This window comes from Bactrocera tryoni, chromosome 2, assembly GCF_016617805.1.
Source record: "Bactrocera tryoni isolate S06 chromosome 2, CSIRO_BtryS06_freeze2, whole genome shotgun sequence".
Classification (NCBI taxonomy): Eukaryota; Metazoa; Arthropoda; class Insecta; order Diptera; family Tephritidae; genus Bactrocera; species Bactrocera tryoni.
In genome coordinates, this window is record NC_052500.1 from 47,680,402 (window position 1) to 47,705,306 (window position 24,905).

Consider the following 24,905-nt stretch of genomic DNA (forward strand, 5'->3'; position numbering starts at 1 on the left):
TCGCCTTTTTTCGAGTTATGACTCTTTTTTAACTAGTTAGTTTGCGATATGTATCCTGTTGATATAACACTCTGGACAACAAACCTAGTTTGCACTTAAATGTGTCATTATTGCAAGAAGACGCAAAAGGTTCTATGGTTAGATAAGATATTGAAATCTCAATTGCCTGACAGAGTCATCTCAGCGGTTTTAAGTACAAAGCGAAATAAATGCATAATTTTGCATGAAATGTCGAATCATTTATTTCTTAATGAATTTAATGTTAGAAACTTAGACAAATGTGGTAAAAAAAATTTCAAACAAAATGTGCCCGTTTAATAGTTAATAACTCATTAAAATTAACGCGCTGATAATAAAATGTTTTCCATTAGTTCATAACAAAAATGTGGAGAAATAAATAATCTACTTAAGTTCGTTTGTTTGTTGGCATTATTGTTGACACTTATGGTCTTCAAATATTCTAAACACGCTTGAAACACTTAAAGGCCGCTGACCAGTTATGGACAGCAGCTACAAAAAAGCAAAAACTATTAAATGCATACACGTAAATAAATAGTCATCATGTATCTACATACAGTATATCTACATATGTATATATTTTTGCTGTCAAAATTGAGTGGCTGCGATAGAATCTTTGCTTATCTATGGAGAGGCTTGCAGTACTTGGCACTTTAGTTGAACGCTACGTTGTGGTCACTTCGTATATAAATACTTGCTGCCATATATAAATATGAATAAATTATTGCAAGACTTTGGTGAACTTAGCTTTTAGAAGTCAATCAGTCAATATTGTCAGTTCAGTTTACACAGCGATGTTAAACACACCAAAATACAGACTTGTGACGGTGATCGGGCTTACTTGCCTCTTTTTGAGCGTAAATGGATGTTCTGCAAAAGTGAGTTGGTGCAAATAAAATAAAATATTTCCACATTTGAGCTACCGTAATAAGTGTTGGTAAAAAGTGTAATTATAATAATTGAAAGTAAATTAATTAAATTATTCATTTTATCATAAAAATCAACATATTTTACAAAAATTGCTGAAAATAAAATAAACAGGTAAGGACGGGCTAAGTTCGGGTGCAACCGAACATTTTATACTCTTGCAACTTGCAAGAATCAAAGCCAGAAATACTTTAAGGTGTAAAACCTATCATATAGAGTAAAGTCAGTCGAATGTTCGAAAATCCTGATATTAGAAAATTATCATATCTTTTTGAAGTTTATTTTTTTATGGTTTTTGTTTTTGCTTATGGTATACTACATACAAAAAATTTAATTAATTTTCTGTATTTTAGTGCGCTCAAAATTTATCTGAAAAAGAGAAATTTTTAGCAACACAAAAGTAGTATACTCTGTTATAGAGCTTCAATATTTATACGCTTCTCTTAATTACTGCCATAGACGTCGGGCATGCTGTCAACTCACATGATTGGGGTATGTTTTCCCAGGAGTTTTACAATTTATTAAAAATCTCGCCTTTATTTGAACGGCAAGAAGATCGGTCAAGCTTGTCATCCAAATATTGCCATAAGTGCTCAATGGGGTTTAAGTCGGAGCTTTGGGCAGGCCATGGTAGGAGCTCTATCGGTTTTTGTTCAAAGTATTCTTTTGCAACCCGACTTGTATGCTTGGGGTCGTTGTCCTGCTGGTATATGAAGTTATCCTGTATGTCCATTTTTTGCGTAGCTGGCTCCAAATTGGTACTTAACATTTGAACATAAGACTCTCCCGTCATTTTACCTTCGATCATTACGAGATTTGAGAGACCAACCCCAAACCAATACATTTCCGCCTCCAAACTTCATGGTGCTTTGAATGCATTTGCTCTGAAGCTTCTCGTGGCTCTTTCGTCAAACTTTTTGCCGTCCTTTAGTATTTTTAAATTCAAATTTGCTTTCATCACTCCAAATTACTTTTTTCCAAAAATTTGGTGGCAGTTTGTAATACTTTTTTGCAAGCTCCAATCGTGCCTTTAAATTTTTCTTGCTGATGAACGGTTTTTTAATCCTGTAGTGACTGGAATACCCGTCTTCTTGAATTGTTCGCTCAGAAATATCTTTTTGAAGGTGGCTCTGCTTAATAAATCGGGCTGATACAGTCGGATCTTTTTTCACTTCTCTCACTATTTTTGTCTCTTCGCGCACAGTAGTTACTCTATGGCGGCCTGATCTTGGAGCACTCCCTAGCCCACCATTTGTTTTGTAAAGTTTTATTACTTTTTGGATTGTGGCCTTGCTTTTAGAATATTTGTTTGCAACTTTTTCCGTATCTTATTCCATCTAAATGATCATAAACAATCAATTTTCGCAGGTCAACGCTTATTTCTGCAGACCTTAGCATTTCACTAAATAAAATCTTTATATTATTTACCCAAACACATTTATAGTACAAACAGTAAAAAGTCATGAAATTTTACCTTTGTCGAGTTTGGTTCTAAATATTTACAAAAACTATTAAGCAAAAAAGCACTACGTACAAATATTGCCATGATATACATAATTTTGTCGCCTGCAAAGTTCAACTGATCATCAACAAGTGCACATTCTGCAAGCAAAATAAAAGCTAACGGCAAATATCATACCGTTATTATTTGTCAACTTACAGTGTGCACTTACCGTATATACAATTTTTTAATTGTTGAACTTTTGAAATAAATATTCAAAGAACAATATAAAATGTGCTGGGGTATACATAGTTTTGTCGGATACTGTGGTACAAAGTCATCCGGAAGTTCGAAAATCTTTATATTAAGTTTATAGGGGCTTAGAGAAGTATTGGTCCGATTCAACCAATTTTTGACATACAAACATACCATTATATCCTAATATCTTATCCCTTAATTTCAGTTAACTTTAGACTCTAAAGTCTTGAACAGTTTTTATTGGATTTAAGCAATTTTTGGTCATAAAGTAGCACACACTGGTATATGCCCGTGTCTCCGAATCCCTTTTTTCCGCCAGCGCATATTCCAAAAGACCAAATTCCCAATTGTGACATTTTCCGAGAGACCAAATTTCTAATAATCACATTCTCCGTAAGTCCAAATTTGCGATCATCACATTATTCCAAAGACAAATTAAAGCAACCTTAAGGATACCAAATGAAATTTTCATTCCTTTTTGTAAAAAAATGCATGAATATACTATTGAAATTGCATACGACTGTTTGTTTTTTTGTTTAAGTCCTTTCTTCGCCTTCACAGCTGAAATACATTGTGTTGAATTGAATTGAATTCCCTCCATAGCAAATAATTCCAACCGAGAGAAGGTGTGTATGCGATTGTGAGAAATGAACAATCGAATCACAACAAGCGTTGACTGTTTCGTATCATATTATACCAGCATTGTTGTCTATTTTGCCTTGAATTCGTAAAATTGCAATGGCCAAACTTAGGAAAAATTTATTCATAAATGGATGGAACACAGAGTACATTCTTTGTGATGATGTATTAATTAGTGTTCTAGTAGATGTGACTCTCAAAATTACCGCAGCATTCACAACTAAAATTGCGCTAATTGTCTTATTATTCGTGATTGCATAGAATCATGAATAATTCAATATCGTGAATGATATATTATATTATATATTCTCAATAATCGAGAAATAAAACTATCAATGATGAAATTTTACTCTTCAATATGTCTTATAAAAAAAAATCCGTGATTCATTCTACAACGAGATGAAAATTATGTTACATTTATGATTAAGGGGGTGTTCTTGTCTAGGATTTTGAAACGATTTTTTTTTTTGCACATCTTGAAAGTTTAGACTTTCAAAAATATGACCTTGGAAGGATTTTTCAAAATTCGACCTATTTTCGGAGATACAGCCGATTTTGTGACGTGGCGTCCGTGTTCACTAGAATTGTCTCCTAAACTTTAAACGCGTTTTTCTCAAAAGTGACTTTTTCGGAATGATACCCACGATTTCTCAGGTTCTACTGGCGCGATTTACTTGAAATTTTTATAGAGTCTTCTTTATAGGCTTGTCTATGGTTGGAACTAGCCCCATCCCCAAATTTTTATTTTTATTATTTTTAAAAAATTCGAAATAGTCAGAAAAAGTGATCCAAAAAAACTTTTTTTTTCATGCAGTCGCCATTTTGTGAAAAAAATGTTTCCCACTTTTCCGTAGTTCCGGCCACTGCGACATTATTCTAGATTAATAATCTTTTTTTTTGGTTTCAGATAACTATTAGGGTTGAAATCATGGGTATGGTCACGTGCAAATTTTTAGAGACCCCCCACTTCGTTAGCTCATAATTTTTGAAATTTTTTACTTTTAGTTTTACGTAATTTGGATGAGTTGAATTTAGTGATAAATCCTTTGATTGAAATACTTGACTCGGAAATGTTATGTTATTACCTAGTGCATATAACACTTGTTGAGTTCAAAATTAAACAAAAGAACCATCCCAGTAAACATATCACAAAATTGTTTCGTGTGAAAAAGAAATAGAAATAGTAAAAACCAATGTAAATTATGGTATGTCCTTTTCTAATTTTGAAATCATCTGGCAAAATGTTCACTGGGATGTCATCTGTTATTCGAAAATGTTCATTTTTATGCATTTGCAATGGATAATGAGTGGATATATTACATTTTTTTTAGCTTTTACATGTAGAACAATTTTTGCGTGTACAAAAAGCTGCCTTCAGGTGATCTTGCGGGTTAGGGGGTTAAAAAATGGGATTTTGCCAGAATGCATGGTTCGAATTAGTGCAGGCATCCGAAGGAATGTTGGGAATCAAAAACATGCGATAGTTTATAAATCGACGATTGGAATCCAAATGACGTACCGATATCAAAAAAGCTGTCGGGCGGCGCGAAGCTGGTAAACCCCCATAACTAACTAAGATGGTCCAAACGATGTAATGGTTCTGATTTTCTTGGAGAATTCTTCGGATATCCGCTTCGAGATCAAACCAACAATATGTCGTCCCACCTGTCGCAACGTGAAAATTTAGATTTGTAAATGTTTTTCGTCAAAGAAAATTGTTACTTTCTGATTAACACTCTAATAAGTAATTTCCTTTCCTGAATTATTCATTAAAATGTTCACTATATTATTAAAAGTTACACATAAATCACCTCTTATTTGCACTGCACGATTTACTGATGGACTTTGTGGAACAAAATTCCATGATAAACTAGGCCCCCCTAGAGAGTCAGCCAAAAGATGACCTTGTTCATCATTGGTATTTCGATTACCTCCGCGATACCAATCCATTTCTTGCATACGCTCTGCAATTGAACGATGAATACTATCTGCTCGCAGATTTCGTGCCGTGTTATCATACGTGAGAGTAGCTTGCATTGTGATGGTCAAGTCAATGGGTTGTGCGTGATTTTGGTTGGCTGGAACTGTAATTGTGGTATAACTATCAACTGCGTGCCTATTTTCATTCGACACGTCAGTGGTTATGATGTCTGGGTTATAGCGTAGTTCGGCAGCTATGCGTTCTATATCGTTATGATAGTTTTGTCCGACGGGGACAGTTACGGGTAGGGAGCAATGGGCATTATTAGGATTTAGCTGTCTTTTACGGCGATTCAGTTGAGGGCCGCACAATTCCTTTTTATTGTCGAATCGATCGGAAAAACTATTTATCAGTCTATTTATCTTCACAAACGATTCACTAACACTTGGTTGAGGTGGTCGCCGTTTGAATCTCTCGTTCATATCATTTACGATTGAATTTGGGACAGCAACATCGCCTACATAGAATAAGAAATATATATGTGCATTACATTTATGTAGTCCTTAGAATGCCAAACCTGTTTTTTATAAAATGTTTTTTATTTACCTCTGTAACTAGGATTTGCTGACCCAACTTCAACCTGATAGGGCACGCCACACATCACCCCAACAGAGACACATAGACCCACAAAAAGAACAATCAACTTCATGTTCAAAGAAATGTATGAATTCGAAGAGAATGTTTCACGACGAAGTCTCATACAAGAATAGAATATTCATAATGTGAATGCCAACTTATATATTCTTTTATGCACCGGTGTGCGATAACGTTTTTTTTTTTGTTGTTGTACATATGAAATAAAACATACCCGTTTACTTGTGTAACACACTTGTGTAATATACAACTTAATTTATTTGAAAAATATTTAACTTTATATAAACGATATTTTTCTTCAAGCTAAATGTTTATTTATTTCGGAGGTCCATGAAGGTTATCGATTTAAACGGGATCGTATGTGGTGCTAACTGCAGCGCGCGGGATTGGTGTCGCTAGATTAGAGCGGAGCGTGGCGCAGATTTATTTATGAGGAATGCACCGCGACCTTTGGTCTATTGTGCCCTCCAGGCGCTAACGAATGTATGTACATAATGGGTTGTCAAAAAAGTCTTGCGGTATTTTTATTAAATTTTCTTTTTTATATTGAAATTGAAATGAATTTTTGATGACCCAGCTCTTGACCGATGCTACGGCTGCTACTATGCCGGTCTCTTTCGACCAATTCAGCGATTTTATCGCAATTTTCGACGACAGGCCTTCCGGAGCGTGGCGCATCTTCGACCACCTCTACACCAGAACGAAAACGTTGAAACCACCATCATAGAACTATGGACATTAGGTGCGCCAACTAGCGAAAATACCGCAAGACTTTTTTGACAACCTATTATATAAAATTGATGACAAGATCAACGGTGATCAGACGGCGATCCAATTGAAGTATAGATGCGATAGCGAAGCGGACCGGGTGATGACGACGGGCCGCAGTGTGTCAGCGAATGTGTGTATGACGAATGTGGTGTCGTCAAATATGGTGTATTGCTGTGTTTTATTAGTTTGTGCCATTTATTCCGGTTAAAGTGGGTGAGTGCTTAACTCCCTTAAACAGCATGATCACCCAGTTATCACGCGTATAATTCCATTGTTGTTTTTGCGGCATCGAATCATTTTTCAGTCAAGCTTATCGTGATTTCATTTTGCTTTCACTGAAATAAATTCTGTTTGCAGCAAGTAGCCAGTAAACATTTCACAAGATTATTTCGTTTGAAGAAGAGATAGACATACCCAGAGAACCAAAGTTTGGGAAAAAAAGCTATTCAACAAAAGAAATGGCCTACGTAACCAAATTGACATGTATGAAATCAGCATATGACAAAATCAATAAAACTGAATTGAGATTAGCAATCAAGATTTGGGCTAGGAAAAATCAAATAGAATACAGAGAGCGATTGCAATTTAGAGCGAACGGACAAATGATAAGCTTTGAAAATATAGTCGAAAAATTTTATTAGAATTTTTTTATTTTCAGCATTTTTGGTTGTCGGAATTTTGGTCGATCGAAAAATTGTCGTTGGAGACTTGATCGTGAATGGCACACACTAAAGGCATTATTCGTGCAAAGTTTAACCCCGTTATATTAATTGGTTCTTGATTTGTGTACTAGAAAGTAATATAATCAATTGGAATTTAAAACTGTGCTCTATGGGAAGTAGGCTTTGTAATTTTCCGATTTCGCTCATTTTCACAACGTGACTTAAAAATATAAAAAGAAGGGCACATACCAAATTTAGTCGAAATCGAGATATGAGATTTCACCAAAAAGTGGTCGGTGCCCATCGTCCATTTTCAAAAAATATTGCCCACAGGGAAAAGGGAGTTTTGCAAATTTTTGTTGGATTGGGGTGTTGGAATTTCTAGATTTAATTTCTCAAAAATGGGTTCATTACTCAAATCTGAAAATCATTGAGTGGTTACAGTAAAAATATTTATTCATTAATGTTACGAATTCTTGGTAACTTCTGTCATATTTGGATATTTTGATGTTATTAGAGACTGATGGTAGTTTCGAAACGGCCAAACTTAGCTGACCTTCTGGAACTAGTGAAGTTCATTTTGTCTCATTTGGAAAATTGACTTCTCTGCTGAGAAAGCTTAGGTTTCATTTAACTCTAACATATCTTTTCTTTGCTTTCATGAAATTTTTGCTGAATTTTGTACCTGTTTTCTATTATAAAAAAACCATAATTGAACCCCGTTACTAAAACTCGTTTCAACCGTTTGAGTTGGACATATTTTTCGTACAATTTCAATTGAAAATTTTATAGCGGTATAAAGTTGAAATTTACTGATATGAAGGCTACTAAAGAGAAATATTTTGAGTACCGCTTTGAAATGTTTACTTAATATATTTATGTTTATACCATAGTATGTATGGGCCATTCCATCAATTGGCGACAACTTTGCATTTTTTTTGCTGTTCATGGGATCAGAGTCCTATACTTTTGAACACTGATTCTTATGTAAAATTTAACGAGGAATCGAATGGGAAAGTCAATTTTGAAAAAAAAAGTTGGTGGAAAAGCACAAAAAAATGGGATTTTTGGAAAAAAAATGTTTTTTTTTTTTGGATTTTGAGCGACAGCTTTGAATTTTTTTTTGCTGTTCATGGGATCAGAGTTCCATATTTTTGAATACTGATTCTTATGTAAAATTGAACGGGGAATCGAATGAAAAAGTCAAAAAAAATGGGCGGAAAAGCAAAAAAAAACGGTATTTTTGGAAAAAAAAATGTTTTTTTTTTTTGGATTTTGAAAATAGTTTTATCAGAAAGCTGAGATTTTTTACATAAAATTGGATAACTGCAAAATTTTTTTCACTCAATTTTTAGGTCGTTAAAAAATAAAAGAAATAGTCATTTTTTTGTTTGATCTCAATTTGAATTGCGCGCCAAAAACAATGGAGCAACTTTGACCATTAAAAAGTTTACAGATATTCTTATTTTGGTCTATATTATGATATTCTAATGTTTCGTAAAAATCGGAGAACCACGGCTACAAAACCATGTCGAAAATTGATGGAATGGCCCGTATATAAGAGCAGACTACTCACAAAAATACCAACTTAACTTTAGTTATGGAAACTAAATTCTTCGCTTTACTTTTCAGTAAATAATTATTTAAATAAATACAAATATGTTATTAAATTTATTTTTCGGTTATTTTTTTTCAAGAGCCTTAACCGGACCTTCACCATTGACCATGTAGGCAATACATTTTTAATGGACGGCTTGCCATTCCGATATGTCTCAGGCTCGTTTCATTATTTCCGCGCTTTGCCTCAAGTATGGGCCGAACGTTTGAAGACAATGCATGCAGCCGGCTTAAACGCCATCGATACGTGAGTATAATAGTTTATATGGTTGTCTTTCCATTTGCTATGAGCAATAACGCAAGATTTGTCAATATTTTATATAATAAGGACCTAAATTAAGAAAATTTAATCCGAAATAAATACCTTATCAGAAAAAATCGATGCCTCAGCGCAGTTAAGTTAAGAAATACTTCACATACTTGAACATATACAGTTCTAAACCTCTTCCACGTTTAAAAAATATAACAAACTGGAAGTATGGTCTGGTGAATGAACAGAAAATTCATGTCGTTCGCCGTCGCAGTTGGTCCTAAGCCACAATTTCCTTTCCAAATATTTGATTAGAGAGCATTGAATAAAATTTCTTCACTATATAGACGTACATATACATACTTAAACGGTTTAAAGGAGCTAATTATGTTCAGTCTAGATCACTTAAAGTGACAGGAAGGCTAGCAGTCGCGGGAAAGCACTTCGCAGACGGGACTTCTTAAACCTTTGTCCCGAGTCTACATGTATGCGCCCAATAAATTAAATTACATTTATAATTTTTACTATATACATAAGTACATACAATACATACTAAAGTATGTATATATTCATAAATTTAGCTACATTGAGTGGTCTTTGCATAACCCGCACGACGGCGTCTACAACTGGGATGGTATTGCTGATATTGAAGGCTTCTTGGAATTGGCACAAAAGGAAGGTTTATATGTAGTGCTACGACCGGGTCCATACATTTGCGCGGAGCGTGATAATGTAATATAAGCTTTAAGTAAGACTTGAATATTAAAAACTAAACAAAAGTTTGCATTTTCTACAGGGCGGATTGCCACATTGGCTTTTCACCAAGTATCCCGAAATTAAAGTGCGCACCACTGATCCTTACTATCAATTGGAGGTAAGCAAATGGTATGCAAAATTAATGCCGCGCCTACAACGGTTTCTCTACGGCAATGGTGGTCCCATTATAACGGTGCAAGTGGAAAACGAATATGGAGCCTTTTATGCCTGCGATGCAAAACATCTGCTTTGGCTTCGCGATGAAACCGAAAAATATGTTCAAGGAAATGCAGTACTTTTCACAACGGATCAACCTAATAATGGTTTGGAATGTGGCAAAATTGAAGGCGTACATGCGACAGTTGATTTTGGAATAGGTAATTAATGTTTATTCTTAATTGGTATTAATATTTATCAGTACCATTGGGGTTATTAATGAACACAGGTACCAACTTCGATGAACACTGGCGTGCAATGCGCAGGGTCCAACCAACCGGACCGTTAGTAAATTCTGAGTTCTATCCCGGTTGGTTAACCCATTGGGGAGAGGAGAATCAAAGGCGTGATGGGATGGAAGTTGCAGATTCCTTGAGGTAAGACAAAACACAGGTACATAAGCCGAAATATTTCGGGACACCCTTTATTAATTTGAATTATTCGCAAGAGGCAGTAGGAAAACAACCTTAAATTCGATGAATAGTGAATCTGAATTTTTCAAAAAGAAATATTGCATAATGAAAGAAGTATTATAAGGAAGGAGTGTATCGACATTTTTCGATTTATTTGTGTTTATCTTATTGCATATATCTATCTTCTGATCGTTCTTGATATCAACAATAAACTGACCTTTCGTTTCCATTGCCTGCAGACGAATACTCGAAGCTGGCGCCAGTGTAAACTTTTACATGTTCTTTGGAGGCACCAACTTTGGTTTTACCGCTGGCGCTAACAATTATGGAGACTATGTAGCTGATATCACTTCTTACGATTACGATGCCATAATGGATGAGGCGGGTAATGTCACTAAGAAGTTCGAAATGATACGTAAAGTCATAGCCGACTTTATCGACGTGCCAAACGAAGAAAGCTGCAATGGTTGCATAGAAACGCAACGCTTGGCTTACGGTAACGTAACGCTAAAGCCCGTAACCAATTTACTCTCAGAAGTAGGACGCACTACATTGGCGAAAGGCGAACCACTGTTAGCCGAAAAACCACTCACGTTTGAAAACCTGGATCAGTACTCCGGCCTAGTTTTGTACGAAACCGAATTGCCACATTTGGAAATCGATCCGACAGTTCTCACAGTCAATGAATTGCATGATCGTGCTTTTGTATTTGTAGATGAAGAGTTGGTTGGCACGTTGTCGCGTAAGAACGGTATCTTGTCGGTGCCATTGAGCAAAGGATGGGGTAACGTTCTACAAATTTTGGTAGAAAATCAAGGGCGCATCAATTATGAAACTATGAACGATACCAAAGGTATTTTAGGTACGGTAACAGTGGAACGTTTCAATGGCGAGAAACAAGAAGTCAAGAATTGGGTCACAACTTCATTTCCGTTGGAAAGTGAACAAATAGTATTGATTTCAGCAACGCTTAAAAGCGAAATGAAAGCAGACATAGTACCGAAAAGCAAACTTCTACGAAATGGACCTGTAATATATCACGGTGAATTCACAGTAGAAAAACTCGGCGACACTTATCTAAATCCAACCGGTTGGGGCAAGGGTGTGGCTTATGTCAATGGCTTCAATTTGGGACGCTATTGGCCGTTGTTAGGACCTCAAACTACGTTATATCTTCCTAAGGATTTACTAAATGTTGGCACGAACACGCTGGTTCTTTTGGAATACCAGAGAGCTAACTTAAATGAGGCAACTGGAGAGTATACCGTTACACTCGACGATAAACCTCAGTTAGATGGATAATTAATTGCTAATTAAAGAGCGTTTTGTTATTGTTGTATTTTCTTTTTTTTTAACTGGGAAGTGTTTTATAATAAACATTGCTATTAAATGAAAAAATAATAACTTAATCTTATTGCTTACGAAAAGAATCATGTAATTTGGACTCACCCGAAAGTTGATCTTAAACTTAATTAATAAAATTCTCTGTTTTTAGACTGTTTCAAGCAAGTCTGAGTTCATACTTGAACCTAAGCACATAAATTCAATTATGCCTTTTGGCCTGGTTGAAAGATCGCGTTACACACAAAATAGCTCTATCCATGTCACTAACCTTAACTAGAATACTGTCAAAGTTGCATGCTATTTTTTCCACTCGTGTTCGACTTTCAAAGGACAATCTGATAAAAAGCAATAAGAACGACTTTCCGCGGCAATGTTGAAGTCGCAGAAAACGCCAAAAAATACAATAGTCAGCTACAAAGGGAATAAGTCAGAACATGATAAAACAATCAAGAGACAATATGGCTATGCGTTCTGGCTCGAGGGCAAAGCCCAGCGACCTCATTTTCCCCTACTCTACGCATCGGCTCACTTAGCTTGTGATACATCTGATAGATTGTAGAAATTTCGGTTTAAACTATTCCCTCACACACCGCCATTTTAGCCATATTTGGTCCTCAGCGATTTTTTCTCTCTCGTAAACTCAAAAAGTGGTTTCACTCAACTTAGAAAGTGAGGAGCGAATATTTTGAAGGCCACGACAGTAGGATCCAAGTAACCGGTACGGACCCTTGGAGAACCGTTACACAAATTCCATACTCTATATGGATGTTTCCATTCAAAAAAGTTCTTCCACTGTTGGATCAAAATTTTTTGAGTCCAAAGAGCAAAAACCATATTATTTGACAATTAAGAACTGATCTGTAAAATATTTTAATATTTAATTTCTTTCAGACAACTTTACTTGTCTGATCCTTATGCACGAAATAAATTTTTACAAGTTTAAAAGGTTTTGTTAACTAAACATTTACTTAGTTTTCTGTTTATTAGATTAAAGTGCTTATACATATGCAGTAAAATACATATATGTATGTTCTTATTATATGTATACATTTGTATATGATTGTACATATAAGCAACATAAAACGAACGTAAGGGCGTCACAACTTACAACAAATTTGCTAAGTACTTAAACTATTTAAATTGAAAGAAAAATATTATGAACATTACAAGTATATACAAAATCAAAATAATTTTTAAAATAGTTTTTCAGCATCATGCCTGAACAAACTGCAGATATTTTTGCTGGGATTTAGAATATGATGCCGCGATCTCGGGGCTACAAGGGATATAGGCTAAAAGAGTAGGTTCTTTAGATTAAGAATATGTATGAATATAAAGCTGCCGCTGACTTATTCCTTTCAATATATTTGTATTTAAAGTTCAAAAATTTACCAAGTTCATGTAAGGATTTTTTCGATTTATAGCAATAGAGGGCATTCCCACAAAAATTTAATAAAAACAAATTGTTTCCTAATTAAATAAAAACTCGTTTACTTTTCTATGTACATTTATGCCCGGTTTCACAGTCCATACTTAAGTTGTGCTTAAGATAAAACAGGAAAATAGTGTTTTACTGTTCATACTTAAGTTATGTTTAAGTACTGAAAATGAGAGACATAAGCAGAGCTTAAGTAACATTTGATTTTTGTTTTGAATATTCAGTTATTGTTCAAAAGAAAATAAGAAATTATTTTTTGTGAAAAAATATGGAATCGCATTGGGTTTTCCACCTGTTCCAATAGGTGCTCCGACTCGCTAGACGTAAAATTCGGAGTTCTTTTGTTGTTTTCATCCATTTTTTTATGTACAGTCTGTTATAATTTAAATATTTCAAACATATTTTTATGCATGACATTTGTAAAACTTATGTTGCCCATAACGTTGCCATATATCATAATAAAATTGTGAAACGCAAACGACTACTCAGTCTGCAACAATGCTTAGCTAAGATTTTATTTGGGCATAACTTAACAATGAACTGTGAAACCGGGCAATAATTGCTTCTAAACGTTTTACAAAGGCATATATATATATATATTGCATATATTATTAATTTGGAAAACCTCTTCTTTCAGCCCACATTCTTTTAATTCCCGTAATCGCGGGATGCTATTCTAAAATTCATCCGTTATTTCTACAAATAAAAATATTTATGTAATTGTTGTTTTTACTACACTTACGATTATTTGCTTACAGGAAAATGCTTGGCAAACGAGAGAAATTTATCCGTTTCGTAACACTATATAATATTTATAACTATCTAAAAAAGTGTGTGTACATAACCTACATAACATTTTATGTAATCAATATTTTATAGTATAATGGAAGCATTAAAGAAAGTGTTTAACATATCTTGAATATCATAAACTGCCTAAAATACGCCTTACCACTGTTCTTTTTTCAAAGTTTTATATCTTAAAGTAACAAGGATATTTTATAGTTTGTATTCAATATAATATGTGGATACCTCATTAAAGTTGAATACACCTATGAATGTTATTTTAGTTTTCTGTTATTTACCTGTTGTTTGCTAGATACGCAACTTTCCATGGTTTGACGAAGCGCAGGCAATTAATTTAAGCCGCCTAATGCTTACAGATAGTAATCGAATAATCTTAATTGGTGTTACATAAACACAAACAATAAGCTTTAGATTTAATATAACGATTTATAAACAATGCACTCAAAACTAAATACGTATTACAAAGTAAAACATTGAAAATATCAAAAATAAAAAGTAAATAAATCAAATAAAGAAGAAGAAGGAGAGACAATTATTCTAGCTTACTTGTAAGATTTACTTTTTTTGGAATGGAATTTTCTAATTTTTTTTTCCTTAACAAATTATAAAGAAACATTTTTTAAATACTTTCAAGATAATATCAATTTTTTCTTTGTACGCAAAAGTTGTCAAAAGGCAAATACTTATATTAAAGAGATTTTTTACTAAGGGTTATTATAATAATAATTTCTTTATATTTGGGCAGTGAAAATACATCATACGACAACAGGGGGAGTAAAAGAAGGCAATTGTACGCCTTGCCTTAGATCATATTAATATCAGGCGTTAATATTAAAAAATGATATGGTATGAAAAACCGTAAAAAGTGAGATGAAAAACAAAAACAAACTTTTGTCAAAATTCCATGGCTGATCTGAATTTTTGTGTTGAAAATTGAAATTCCTTTGCAAGTTCAGTTTATATCTAAGAGTTTTTCAATACATAAATCTCTTTTAGTTAATAATAGTATGTGATGCTAGCTAATTGTTATTACTTATATACATACATACATATAAATCAGTACAATATTCGTCTGTCAAATATCTAACTAATTTTTATTTAAATGTAAGTACATACCTAGACATATGTACGTATTAGTGTGGAGCAAAATGATGCTAAAAATTTTATGCAATTTGTTATATTTTTAATGGCATGGGGAAAAAGTTTCGCTTCAAAGAGTTATAGACCCAAAAAAGATTAAAATCTTAGCCTGCGTTTTGATTGAACAGATTTTTATATTTTTATTTGTATTTCTAAAAAAGCTTTACTAGCTCCTTGTTTATATTTTTGTATTATATAATATGTACGCTCGTGGCCACGCAAACCTTACCACTCAAAATTTTCAAGTATTGTGCATATTTGACTGCACTTTACAACGGTACTTTTTTATTTAGAAATAAGTTAATAGCATGTTATTTATAAAAAATATGAAAAATTAAAAACAAAACACATTCAGTTATAGATAAATCAATTGAAGGATAGTGAGCTTTACAAAATGAGACTGACATGCGATGAACAAATGATATTTTTTATTTTTTTATTTAATTTCATTTACACTATAATTGAAATTAATATTTTATTTCATTTTTTTTAATTGAAACACGGTTTAGTCGGTGTATCATTTTAAAAACAATAAAATCGGCCGCTTTTGTATAAGCACAGAAAAGCTAATCTCTGTTTTACTTATTAAACGTAATAAATTTAAAACTATAATTATAATTAGATAATATCATTTCGTTTACTTCTGACATAAAAACATAAAAAAAAAAAACAAAATTGAAGAAAATCCCGAACGAACGAAAAAGTCCGAAAAAAATTTAAGTATAGTGGTAAGTTTTGCCTGGCCACGAGTGTATATACTTTTCTGTAAATGTACAGCAGTAACATTACAATGAAAACAAAAATTAATAATCACCACCCTAATACATGCATATGTCATATCGCCTATTTTTATTTAGTTTACATTTTAAGTGTAATTCCTAACGTGTAAAAGTAATTTTATACTCACTTATTGTGGTCTCACAAAATAACTAGATTTTTGCGTTTCGTTTAAGCTAACAAAACTCACCGAGTACTTTTTCGTCACACTTATTAGTTTATTTAATCGTAGGACTAAATCTGCTTAATTACTTTGGTTTGAGCCTTTTATTTATATTGAATAGAGCATTAACACAGTTAGTCTTTACTTGACTCTGCTGATAAATAGTTAGATGGCCGTGAGCGCATTTTTTCTTCCGTCCCGAATAATATGCATGCGCTCCAACCACATAAGGACGAGTGTATTTAAAATAGACATTTACTTATGCAGTATACTTTTTCTGGACTAATAGTAATATCTTCACTTATTGCGTTTAAATAGCAACAAAACAGTATATCAGGTTACAGTTTGCTATACTTAATAGACTTTTCAAGTGCATCAAAGTTGTTGTGAAAAAAAAAATATATGTATATACATAGGTGTGTTATTTTTGTATGTAGCATATAACCTTTGTTTGCTTAGCTTGAGTTGCATCATTATAAGTCAAGTTAGTTTTGTTTTGTTGGGGTGAGTATTTTGAAAGCTGACCAAAAGAGTTATCACAGCTGCAATTTGAGTTTAACTTGAAAATTAGTGGAAGCATGTATCGTACGAGATTTTAATATTTGTTAACTAAAAAGTGTAAATATATAACTAAATTCATACAAATCGAACTTTAAAAAGCCTTAATCACTATTCAGTTGATGTTGCTTTCTCAGTATAGGTGTTTGCATGTCTCTATGTTTCTCTAAGTTCGGTATATATGTACATATATGTCTCTAACTCATAATGGTAGCATAGTCGGAAGTTTAAAGCTTACGTTTAACCGTTTAACTAGTTTACTTTGCATTACTTTACCCGTTCATTTTCACATATGCACTCTTTCATACTACACCCACATGCTGCCGCGGGTCTTGTAGCCGACCTAAATGGCAGTGGGCCTTGGCGGTATGCCATTGCATGGCGCGGCGGAAGGTATTTGTCAGTGATACTTAGATTTTTGCGCATTTATATCGGCGCGTAGATTTTGTGTGAAGCAAATGCCAAGTATCTGTAAATTAAAATTATAAGTTAGTGTATGTTATATAACTACAGTCATAGGGATTAAACAAAAGCATTAAAAACATAATTCAAATTAAATAAAACAAACCTGTACGAAAATAAGTATAATAACGCTGGTTGAAATTATAATTAAATTACGCTCAATCCACTCTTCACCCGCTTGTACGCAGCCTTTTTCGTAAATGATTTTCGATAATTCAAAATTCTAGGATAACACAAAAATAAATAATAATAAAAGTATTAGTAGGATAAAAACTGTAGAAATAAAAAATAAAATAATTTATAAATTGTTAACACGCAGCTTAAATTATCACTAGATTTAAAAAATGTTAGTACAACAGGACCTGCACTACAAGTATACAAATGCAGGAAGACGCTACACTAATCAGGTGTGCTTCCAGCCAATCTTCGCCTGCTCGCAAACAACCGCGCTCATAGATGTGTCGTTCCACCGGCTATAGCCCAACACCAGTATTTAATATTCGAGTGATTATTCATTAAAAAGTTCATTCCATTATTTAGTAGGCAGCAAATAGAGCATTAGTAAGAGAATAGTACAGAATTAGTAATGAAATGCAAAGAACTGCTTGGTTAGGCTTTTGTTTCTATAACTACACATACATATCCTTCTTTGCGCACATCGTAGCCACACTGCTTATTCTTTATTAATTCGGTTGGTCGCCGACGGCAGCATGAAAACGGCACTCCACATGCTTCCCGACTCCCAATAGCGCTGGATGAGCAATTGAAATAGTTATTGCTATCCCAATCTTTTGGGCCATCAATTCCACAACACTGCAGCCAATCTTCTTGTATCCAGTCGATAAGATTTTGCTGATCTGGATCCTCACGGTAGTGGATTATGAAGGCACGTAATCCCTCGGTAGCTTGATCTTTTATCTAAATTAAGGTGTGAATTTGTATAAATAAATGTAGTAAATGTATTGCAACTGGTATGAACTCACCCAACCCTTATCCTTTAGTACAAAAGTTAATATGCCCAAGCTGATTTCAAATGTCAGCAGCAACGACAGAAATACTGCGTACTTAAATTTTTTTTGGATAATGTCAAGAGAATAAAGAAATTATTTTGAGGCTGTTGTTGTTTTTGTGAAAATTATATACGCTTTTTTTCTACAAGTATAGCTTCAATAAGAGCTCTTGACGACCCTACTTTAAATTGTGTTTGATTATTTTAGTTATTCCTGATTGCATCACCATTATGTTTACAAAAAATTTACGAAAATTCTTACCAGTGACAAGAGACAGGTATTTTCTCGTAGCGCTCCAACGCTTCCAGTAAAGCCAATTATAAATGTGATTGTGCCCGTACAAATTAATACAAAGGCCGGATCTAAGGCTATAAATGTTAGCTTAGCCAAATTACTGAACATATCTTTTTCATTCCAAGCCCAAATACCAACGGCCAGAACACATAATCCAGCAGTCTTCAAAAAAAAAAAATAGAAAAAAAAAAACTAACTTTATGAATAACTTCATTTCCATTTAACTTACCCAAACAACTACGTTGCTGCTGAAGAGTAGATATTTTAAACAACAGCTTATCTCAGTGGTTTCGCGACGGTATTTCCGTACGGAAGGCATTTTTGTTACTTTGTTATATATATTTATATGTTTGCTATACTACCAAAAAAAATTGACTTGTATGAAATTGACCTTATACAAAAGAATGTAGAATTTGCTTTCCCTAGGCTGTTGCCTTGAGCTACAAAAGTATTCCCTTCGTCTTTACAATAACCACTATAATAAATTTAAAAATATTGCTATAAATGCATATTCTCTTTTTTATTTATTCAACATTGCGATATATTGGAATTTTTTGATGTGGGTTAAATTTGTAACAAAAATATTTATAGAAGTTTTCTTGTAAGCTTTTCTTGTCAGATCAGTTTTTCCTTATTGGAACGAATGTCAACACAAACGAAATCAAAAAGTGACAGTGACGTCCTCAGAAATGGAACAGTTTCAAATATATTAAATTTCAAGTAAACAATTTGGTAATCAACAGTTTCGTTTTTAATATATGTGCTTTTCCTTAACATTCTGACTTAAATAATACAACAGTAACTTAACGAAACTGTGAGAAGCTTTATGAAGGTATGCATTTCGCTATTTGATTCAAAAAAAAAAAAACAAAAAATTCACCTGGCATTCTAATAATTTTTAAAATTAGGGAAATGTATACAGAACAATTAAATTACTATTAAATTAAGAAAAATAAATAAACATTTTGTTAGTACCTGTATCTATGGGTAAAAATAATCTTGAATGCAAAGTACACTAGAACGATTTCGTTTGATATAACTACGTATTTGTAAAACATTATTATTATTTTTTTTTTTTAAAGAATTAATAAATTTTGTAATAGTTGCAAATAAATATTTTTGTTTCGAAGACGTAATGTCAAAATAAACGGAACTAATATATTCTTATTTTTGTTAACAGCATTAACTATTGTGAATGGCTTGCTAAGAAGAGGAAAGTTTGTGCTGTGAAGGAAAGAAGTATATTGGGTTATTGAAATAAATTACAATTTAGGTGATAAATAGCCAAAATGTCCGATAATGAGGATGATTTTATGTGTGAAGATGACGAGGATTATGGATTGGTATGTTTCCATAAATTTGTTTTAAAGTATAGCATGTTCTAGCAGAGTAATAATGTTTTCTTGTTGACCGGCTTTACTGGCTTCCTTTGCAGGAGTACTCGGAAGACAGCAACTCTGAACCAGATGTGGATCTAGAAAATCAATATTACAATAGCAAAGCCTTAAAAGAAGAAAACCCAAATGGCGCGTTGGCATCATTTCAGAAGGTGCTGGACTTAGAAGGTGGAGAAAAAGGGGAATGGGGTTTCAAAGCGCTTAAGCAAATGATTAAAATAAATTTTAAATTGGTGAGGCAAATTTCAGATTGTACGATTGTAAATGGAGAATTAATGTGTGTGGTTTTACAGAATAATTACAATGAAATGATGGAGCGTTACAAACTTCTATTGACTTATATTAAAAGTGCCGTCACGCGCAATCATTCGGAAAAGTCAATAAATTCTATTTTGGACTACATTTCCACTTCCAAAAATGTAAGTTCTTCTTTATTTAATTGTTTATACCATAATTTGGTAAATAATATTTTAGATGGAGATTTTGCAAAAGTTTTATGAAACTACATTAGATGCGTTAAAGGATGCCAAAAATGACCGCCTTTGGTTCAAAACTAACACCAAATTAGGGAAACTATATTTTGATCTTGGTGATTTTATCAAATTGCAAAAAATATTAAAGCAACTACACTTGTCGTGTCAAACTGATGATGGTGAGGATGACTTAAAGAAAGGCACACAGTTACTCGAGATATATGCACTAGAGATTCAAATGTATACCGTGCAGAAAAACAACAAAAAGCTAAAAGCTTTATATGAACAATCATTACATATTAAATCAGCAATACCACATCCATTAATCATGGGTGTAATACGTGAGTGTGGCGGAAAAATGCATTTGAGAGAAGGTGAATTCGAAAAAGCACACACAGACTTCTTTGAAGCGTTCAAGAATTATGATGAATCCGGTTCTCCACGACGCACAACTTGCTTGAAATATTTGGTTTTGGCAAACATGTGAGTTAAAATATATTATTTAGTATCCAAATACATTCTACATTTTAGAAAATCCAAAAATAAAGCATGACATACATTTCATGTTCAAAGCAAATTAAAAATTTGAATTTATGCGTATACAGATATTTTTAAGTTATTAATTATACACATTCTTCGTAATTTCTATAGGTTAATGAAGTCCGGCATAAATCCCTTTGATTCGCAAGAGGCCAAACCATATAAACAAGATCCCGAAATTGTGGCCATGACGAAACTGGTTATTTCGTATCAAAATAATGATATAACAGAATTCGAGTCTATACTAAAGACTAATCACAAAAGCATTATGGATGATCAATTTATACGTGAACATATTGAAGATCTGCTTCGCAATATACGCACACAGGTACTGATCAAACTGATACGGCCTTATAAAAATATTGGCATACCCTTTATAGCGACAAAGTTGAAAATAGAGGCAGCAGAAGTCGAAAGTCTATTGGTATCGTGTATACTAGATAAGTAAGTACGAATTTATTCAATAATATAATTTTAAAATGTAATACTTTTTTATAATTATTGAAAATGCTTTAATTTATTTTAGCACGATCCAAGGACGCATCGATCAAATTAATCAAGTGCTACAACTTGATAAAGAAAATAGCAATGCAGCGCGTTACAATGCCGTGGACGGTTGGGCGAATCAAATTTCGTCGCTGCATCAGGCTGTGGTCAACAAAATGGCATAAACGATAGTGTAGATTTGTGTTAAGCGGGTTAAAAACATGCTTGCTACAATAAAGGATCACTACATAAATGGAAGATTTGCCTATTAATTAGTGTTCTTTATTTTAATATTGTTATTTAACAAATTTAAAAATGATGCGGTTTATCAATATTTTTAGTATTTCCATCCTTTTTTTAATTTGCAAAATTTAATTTCAACGTCTTCAATAAAAATGATGTTATTTGAATAATACGAAAGGCTTTCGAAAACACGCACTTATTACATAAATTTTTCTAATAATAGTAAGTTACCTTTATTTTTTCATGTAAAGAGCATTCATATTACTTAATTTAATTTAATTTTTTTTCTTGGTTTCCAATATTAAGTTTTACGATAGATATTTGCTGGAACTCACCCACACACGTAATTTGTAAATAAGAAATGCCAAAACACACATTGGCACCACAAGTAGCAAACCGCTACAAGCGACTAGTGCGGAAGACACGGGATATTCGCCCCAATTAAGTATTCTGTATATATATGGTTTACCTATGCTGCAAAGTAAAATATGTGAGGGAAGTTTCTTTACAATTTTCCACAATGCCTTAGAGTACTTACACATTTTCGCCGCCTATCAGAAAATATACTATCGAAAATACTAAATATGCGATGACAATGAGCGCTGGATAGACAAAGTGTATTATACGGGTGGGAAATGCCACCACAACTTGGTCGATAATCATTAAAACCGAGTTGATTGCATGCGAATTGATGTTGTGGAAGTAGGCAAGACAACTGTGATTATCGGGTCCATCGAAGAAGTACCGATACAACCGTATGATTTCGATGCGATGTATGCCTTCGGGGACTTTAAAATTCGAAAATGGATATATAAAAGCCCAATAAAGAAATGATAGACCGATAGCACATACAAATGCGGATATATGCAGATGCCAGTATAATTTCACGATCCAGCGTGGGCAAGCTGGAGATGAAACACACATACAGTATACATGAGTACAACCAGAAAAAGTTAAAACATGCATACGTGTTTTTGGCGCAGTGAAACAGTAGACCGTAACTAATATGGCGCTGAGTAGCGCGACAAATGTACAGAGCGAGTAACCCCAATTGGTGAAGTAAATAAACCATTTGCCATCGAAGAAAAACAGCTCCAAGCTCAAACCCATAGTGACCGCCAACCAGGTGGCAAAGCACCAGCGGTATATCAAGAATAGTATGGACCACTCACTCTTCTGCCACTGTAATGCAAATGATGAAAATTGGTGAATTAAAAATGCCTAGCGTGTGTAGTGCTATTATGCGCACACTTGTGATTTGAAAAAACTGTTTACTGGCTCGTCACCGTTTCGCCGCCAACAGTACCAACAGCAGCACCTGCTGCACTGTGAACCGCTCTGAAAAATTATTCGTTGTTCAGCTGAGGGATTATGCTCAGTTTATGACATTCATGGATACCTACTTCACTTATTTGCACTTGTACATCCATTTACAGCCGGCCAAAATGCTGCCTTTTTGTTGCAATCGCTTGTTTATTAAATATATTATTTTTTAGTTATTTGACTTTTTCAGTGTTTTTTGTTTCTTTGCACAAACTTCTTGATTTTATTATTTCCGTTTTGCCAAAGTCATAAGCGTAAAATTTTGTTGCAGTTCGATGGACAAAAAGCGAAATAAATTTTGTTTATTGAAAAAAAAATAAATACAAAAACTCGAGTCAATTATTATATGACAATCATATAGTAACACATACATATGTACATAAGTATTTAACAGTTATGCTTTTTTTGTAGCTACTTCCTAAAGGAGTTGAATGTACTGTTATAGAAAATGTTTTCGTTGGATCATAATATTTAAATTTTTGTTTGTGACATGCTGGTGTAATGTTCCCCGCCTGCATAAATTAAATGATAAAATATAAAATTTCATTGAAATCGGCTAACAGTCATGCCCACCAACTAACACATATAAATTGAATACAAGCAAAAACGTTAAGATCGACTGTAGTAAAGTCATAATGCTCCTCACAGGTGCATTTCTTTTAGTGTAAAATGTTCTAAATATTTCTTTATATTGATTTTGGAGCTCAGTTTGTACAGCGGCTAAATGTTATAGAAAATCTTTGCCAACTAAAATCAGAGATTTCGGAATGATATTTGTCGATTAAAAAAATTTTCCAAACAGGGACAATTGTTTGATCGTTCGGTGGCCCAATATTGGCGGTTTCGACAAATAACCTGAGTACAAATCAACTTGAACAAAATTTCGGATCGATGCCTCTCAAACTGAGGAACTAGTTCGCTCATATATAGACAGACGGTCAAACAGAACAGACGGACATGGCTAATTCGACTTAGCTCATTGATCTGATGATTTATATACATATACATTTTATAAGATCTCAGACTTTTCCTTCTTAAATCTATTGAAAAATCGTTGTAACGCGCTCATACAGTTGTGAGTGTTATTTGGAGGAGTGTTTAGTTCTTGCACAATGTGGAAGTTACTCTCGCCATACACAAGGTTTCAAAAATTCGTTAAATAAAGATGTCAAGTTTGTTTAAAAAAATTGAAGCAATATTTTTCAAAAAGTAAGAAACTCAAAAGTATAAGGCATACTTAGAAAGCTACTTTTAACTTATTGTTTCTATGAAGCCATCGCCTAATTTGATGTTTTTTTCTGGGAAAACTTGATGTAAGCGTCCACAAATATCATTCATTTAATTTTTTTTATCGCAGTAGGTGGCGAATATTTACGAGAACCGTTATTTTAGAGCTAAATATTTATAAAGCCAGATGACACTTATCTGTTTCCATCGTTTGTTTTGTTTGTTTTGACGGACTCAACTACACTCGTGGCCACGCAAATCTTGCCACTATACTTTCATTAATTTTTTTTCGGTATTTTTCGTTCGCTCGATATTTTTTTAAATTTTGTTTCTTAATGTTTTTAGTAAGCACAAGTAAACTAAATTATATTATTATTCTTCTTCTTCTTTACTAGCGTAGACACCGCTTACGCGATTATAGCCGAGTTAACAACAGCGCCCCAGTCGTTTCTTCTTTATTTCGCAATTTGGCGCCAATTCGAGATATCAAGTGCAGCCAGCCAGCCAGCCTTCTCCTCCTGATCTCTCCAACGGAGTGCATGTCTTCCTCTTCCTCTGCTTCCTCCGGCGCGCACTGCGTCGAATACTGGAGTGTTTTCATCCATACTGACTACATGACGTAGCCGCTGTCTCTTAATTCGCTGAACTATGTCAATGTCGTCGTATATCTTCACGTAGAGCTC

At 33.6% G+C, this 24,905-nt stretch overlaps 5 protein-coding genes across 9 annotated transcripts; 2 read left to right on the forward strand and 3 right to left on the reverse strand.

Moving 5' to 3' along the window:
• The first annotated feature begins 752 nt into the window (after positions 1-752).
• On the forward strand, positions 753-11,925 carry LOC120768312 (beta-galactosidase). Its single transcript, XM_040094951.1, has 6 exons — positions 753-896; positions 8,989-9,155; positions 9,740-9,890; positions 9,955-10,291; positions 10,360-10,507; positions 10,783-11,925. Exons 1-6 carry the CDS (start codon positions 813-815, stop codon positions 11,843-11,845), a joined length of 1,950 nt encoding a protein of 649 aa, XP_039950885.1. The 5' UTR covers positions 753-812; the 3' UTR covers positions 11,846-11,925.
• Positions 4,550-5,976, reverse strand: LOC120768313. 2 transcript variants are annotated; one of them, XM_040094953.1, is made up of 4 exons: positions 5,811-5,976; positions 5,714-5,721; positions 5,095-5,680; positions 4,550-4,948 (listed from the first exon to the last, which is right to left on the reverse strand). In XM_040094953.1, exons 1-4 carry the CDS (start codon positions 5,962-5,964, stop codon positions 4,683-4,685), a joined length of 1,014 nt encoding a protein of 337 aa, XP_039950887.1. In that variant the 5' UTR covers positions 5,965-5,976; the 3' UTR covers positions 4,550-4,682. The 2 variants fall into 2 exon arrangements, with proteins under 2 accessions (XP_039950887.1, XP_039950886.1); XM_040094952.1 differs by having other exon boundaries at positions 5,095-5,721.
• Positions 11,926-16,095: 4,170 nt separating the features above from the next.
• Positions 16,096-19,167, reverse strand: LOC120769058 (tetraspanin-5). Of its 4 annotated transcripts, XM_040095911.1 has the most exons (7): positions 18,763-19,167; positions 18,501-18,695; positions 18,213-18,293; positions 17,869-18,147; positions 17,592-17,702; positions 17,336-17,452; positions 16,096-17,236 (listed from the first exon to the last, which is right to left on the reverse strand). In XM_040095911.1, the coding sequence occupies exons 1-7, from the start codon at positions 18,850-18,852 to the stop codon at positions 17,168-17,170; spliced, it is 942 nt and encodes a 313-aa protein (XP_039951845.1). In that variant the 5' UTR covers positions 18,853-19,167; the 3' UTR covers positions 16,096-17,167. The 4 variants fall into 4 exon arrangements, with proteins under 4 accessions (XP_039951845.1, XP_039951842.1, XP_039951843.1 ...); XM_040095908.1 differs by lacking the exon at positions 17,592-17,702; XM_040095909.1 differs by lacking the exon at positions 17,336-17,452.
• Positions 19,168-19,737: 570 nt separating this feature from the next.
• LOC120768673 (COP9 signalosome complex subunit 2) lies at positions 19,738-21,701 on the forward strand. Its single transcript, XM_040095450.1, has 6 exons — positions 19,738-19,876; positions 19,969-20,163; positions 20,224-20,349; positions 20,405-20,886; positions 21,055-21,387; positions 21,470-21,701. The coding sequence occupies exons 1-6, from the start codon at positions 19,823-19,825 to the stop codon at positions 21,612-21,614; spliced, it is 1,335 nt and encodes a 444-aa protein (XP_039951384.1). The 5' UTR covers positions 19,738-19,822; the 3' UTR covers positions 21,615-21,701.
• Positions 21,702-21,820: 119 nt separating this feature from the next.
• Positions 21,821-24,480, reverse strand: LOC120768674 (protein rolling stone-like). Its single transcript, XM_040095452.1, has 5 exons — positions 23,076-24,480; positions 22,924-23,010; positions 22,641-22,854; positions 22,211-22,577; positions 21,821-22,146 (listed from the first exon to the last, which is right to left on the reverse strand). Exons 1-5 carry the CDS (start codon positions 23,100-23,102, stop codon positions 21,981-21,983), a joined length of 861 nt encoding a protein of 286 aa, XP_039951386.1. The 5' UTR covers positions 23,103-24,480; the 3' UTR covers positions 21,821-21,980.
• Positions 24,481-24,905: the final 425 nt, after the last annotated feature.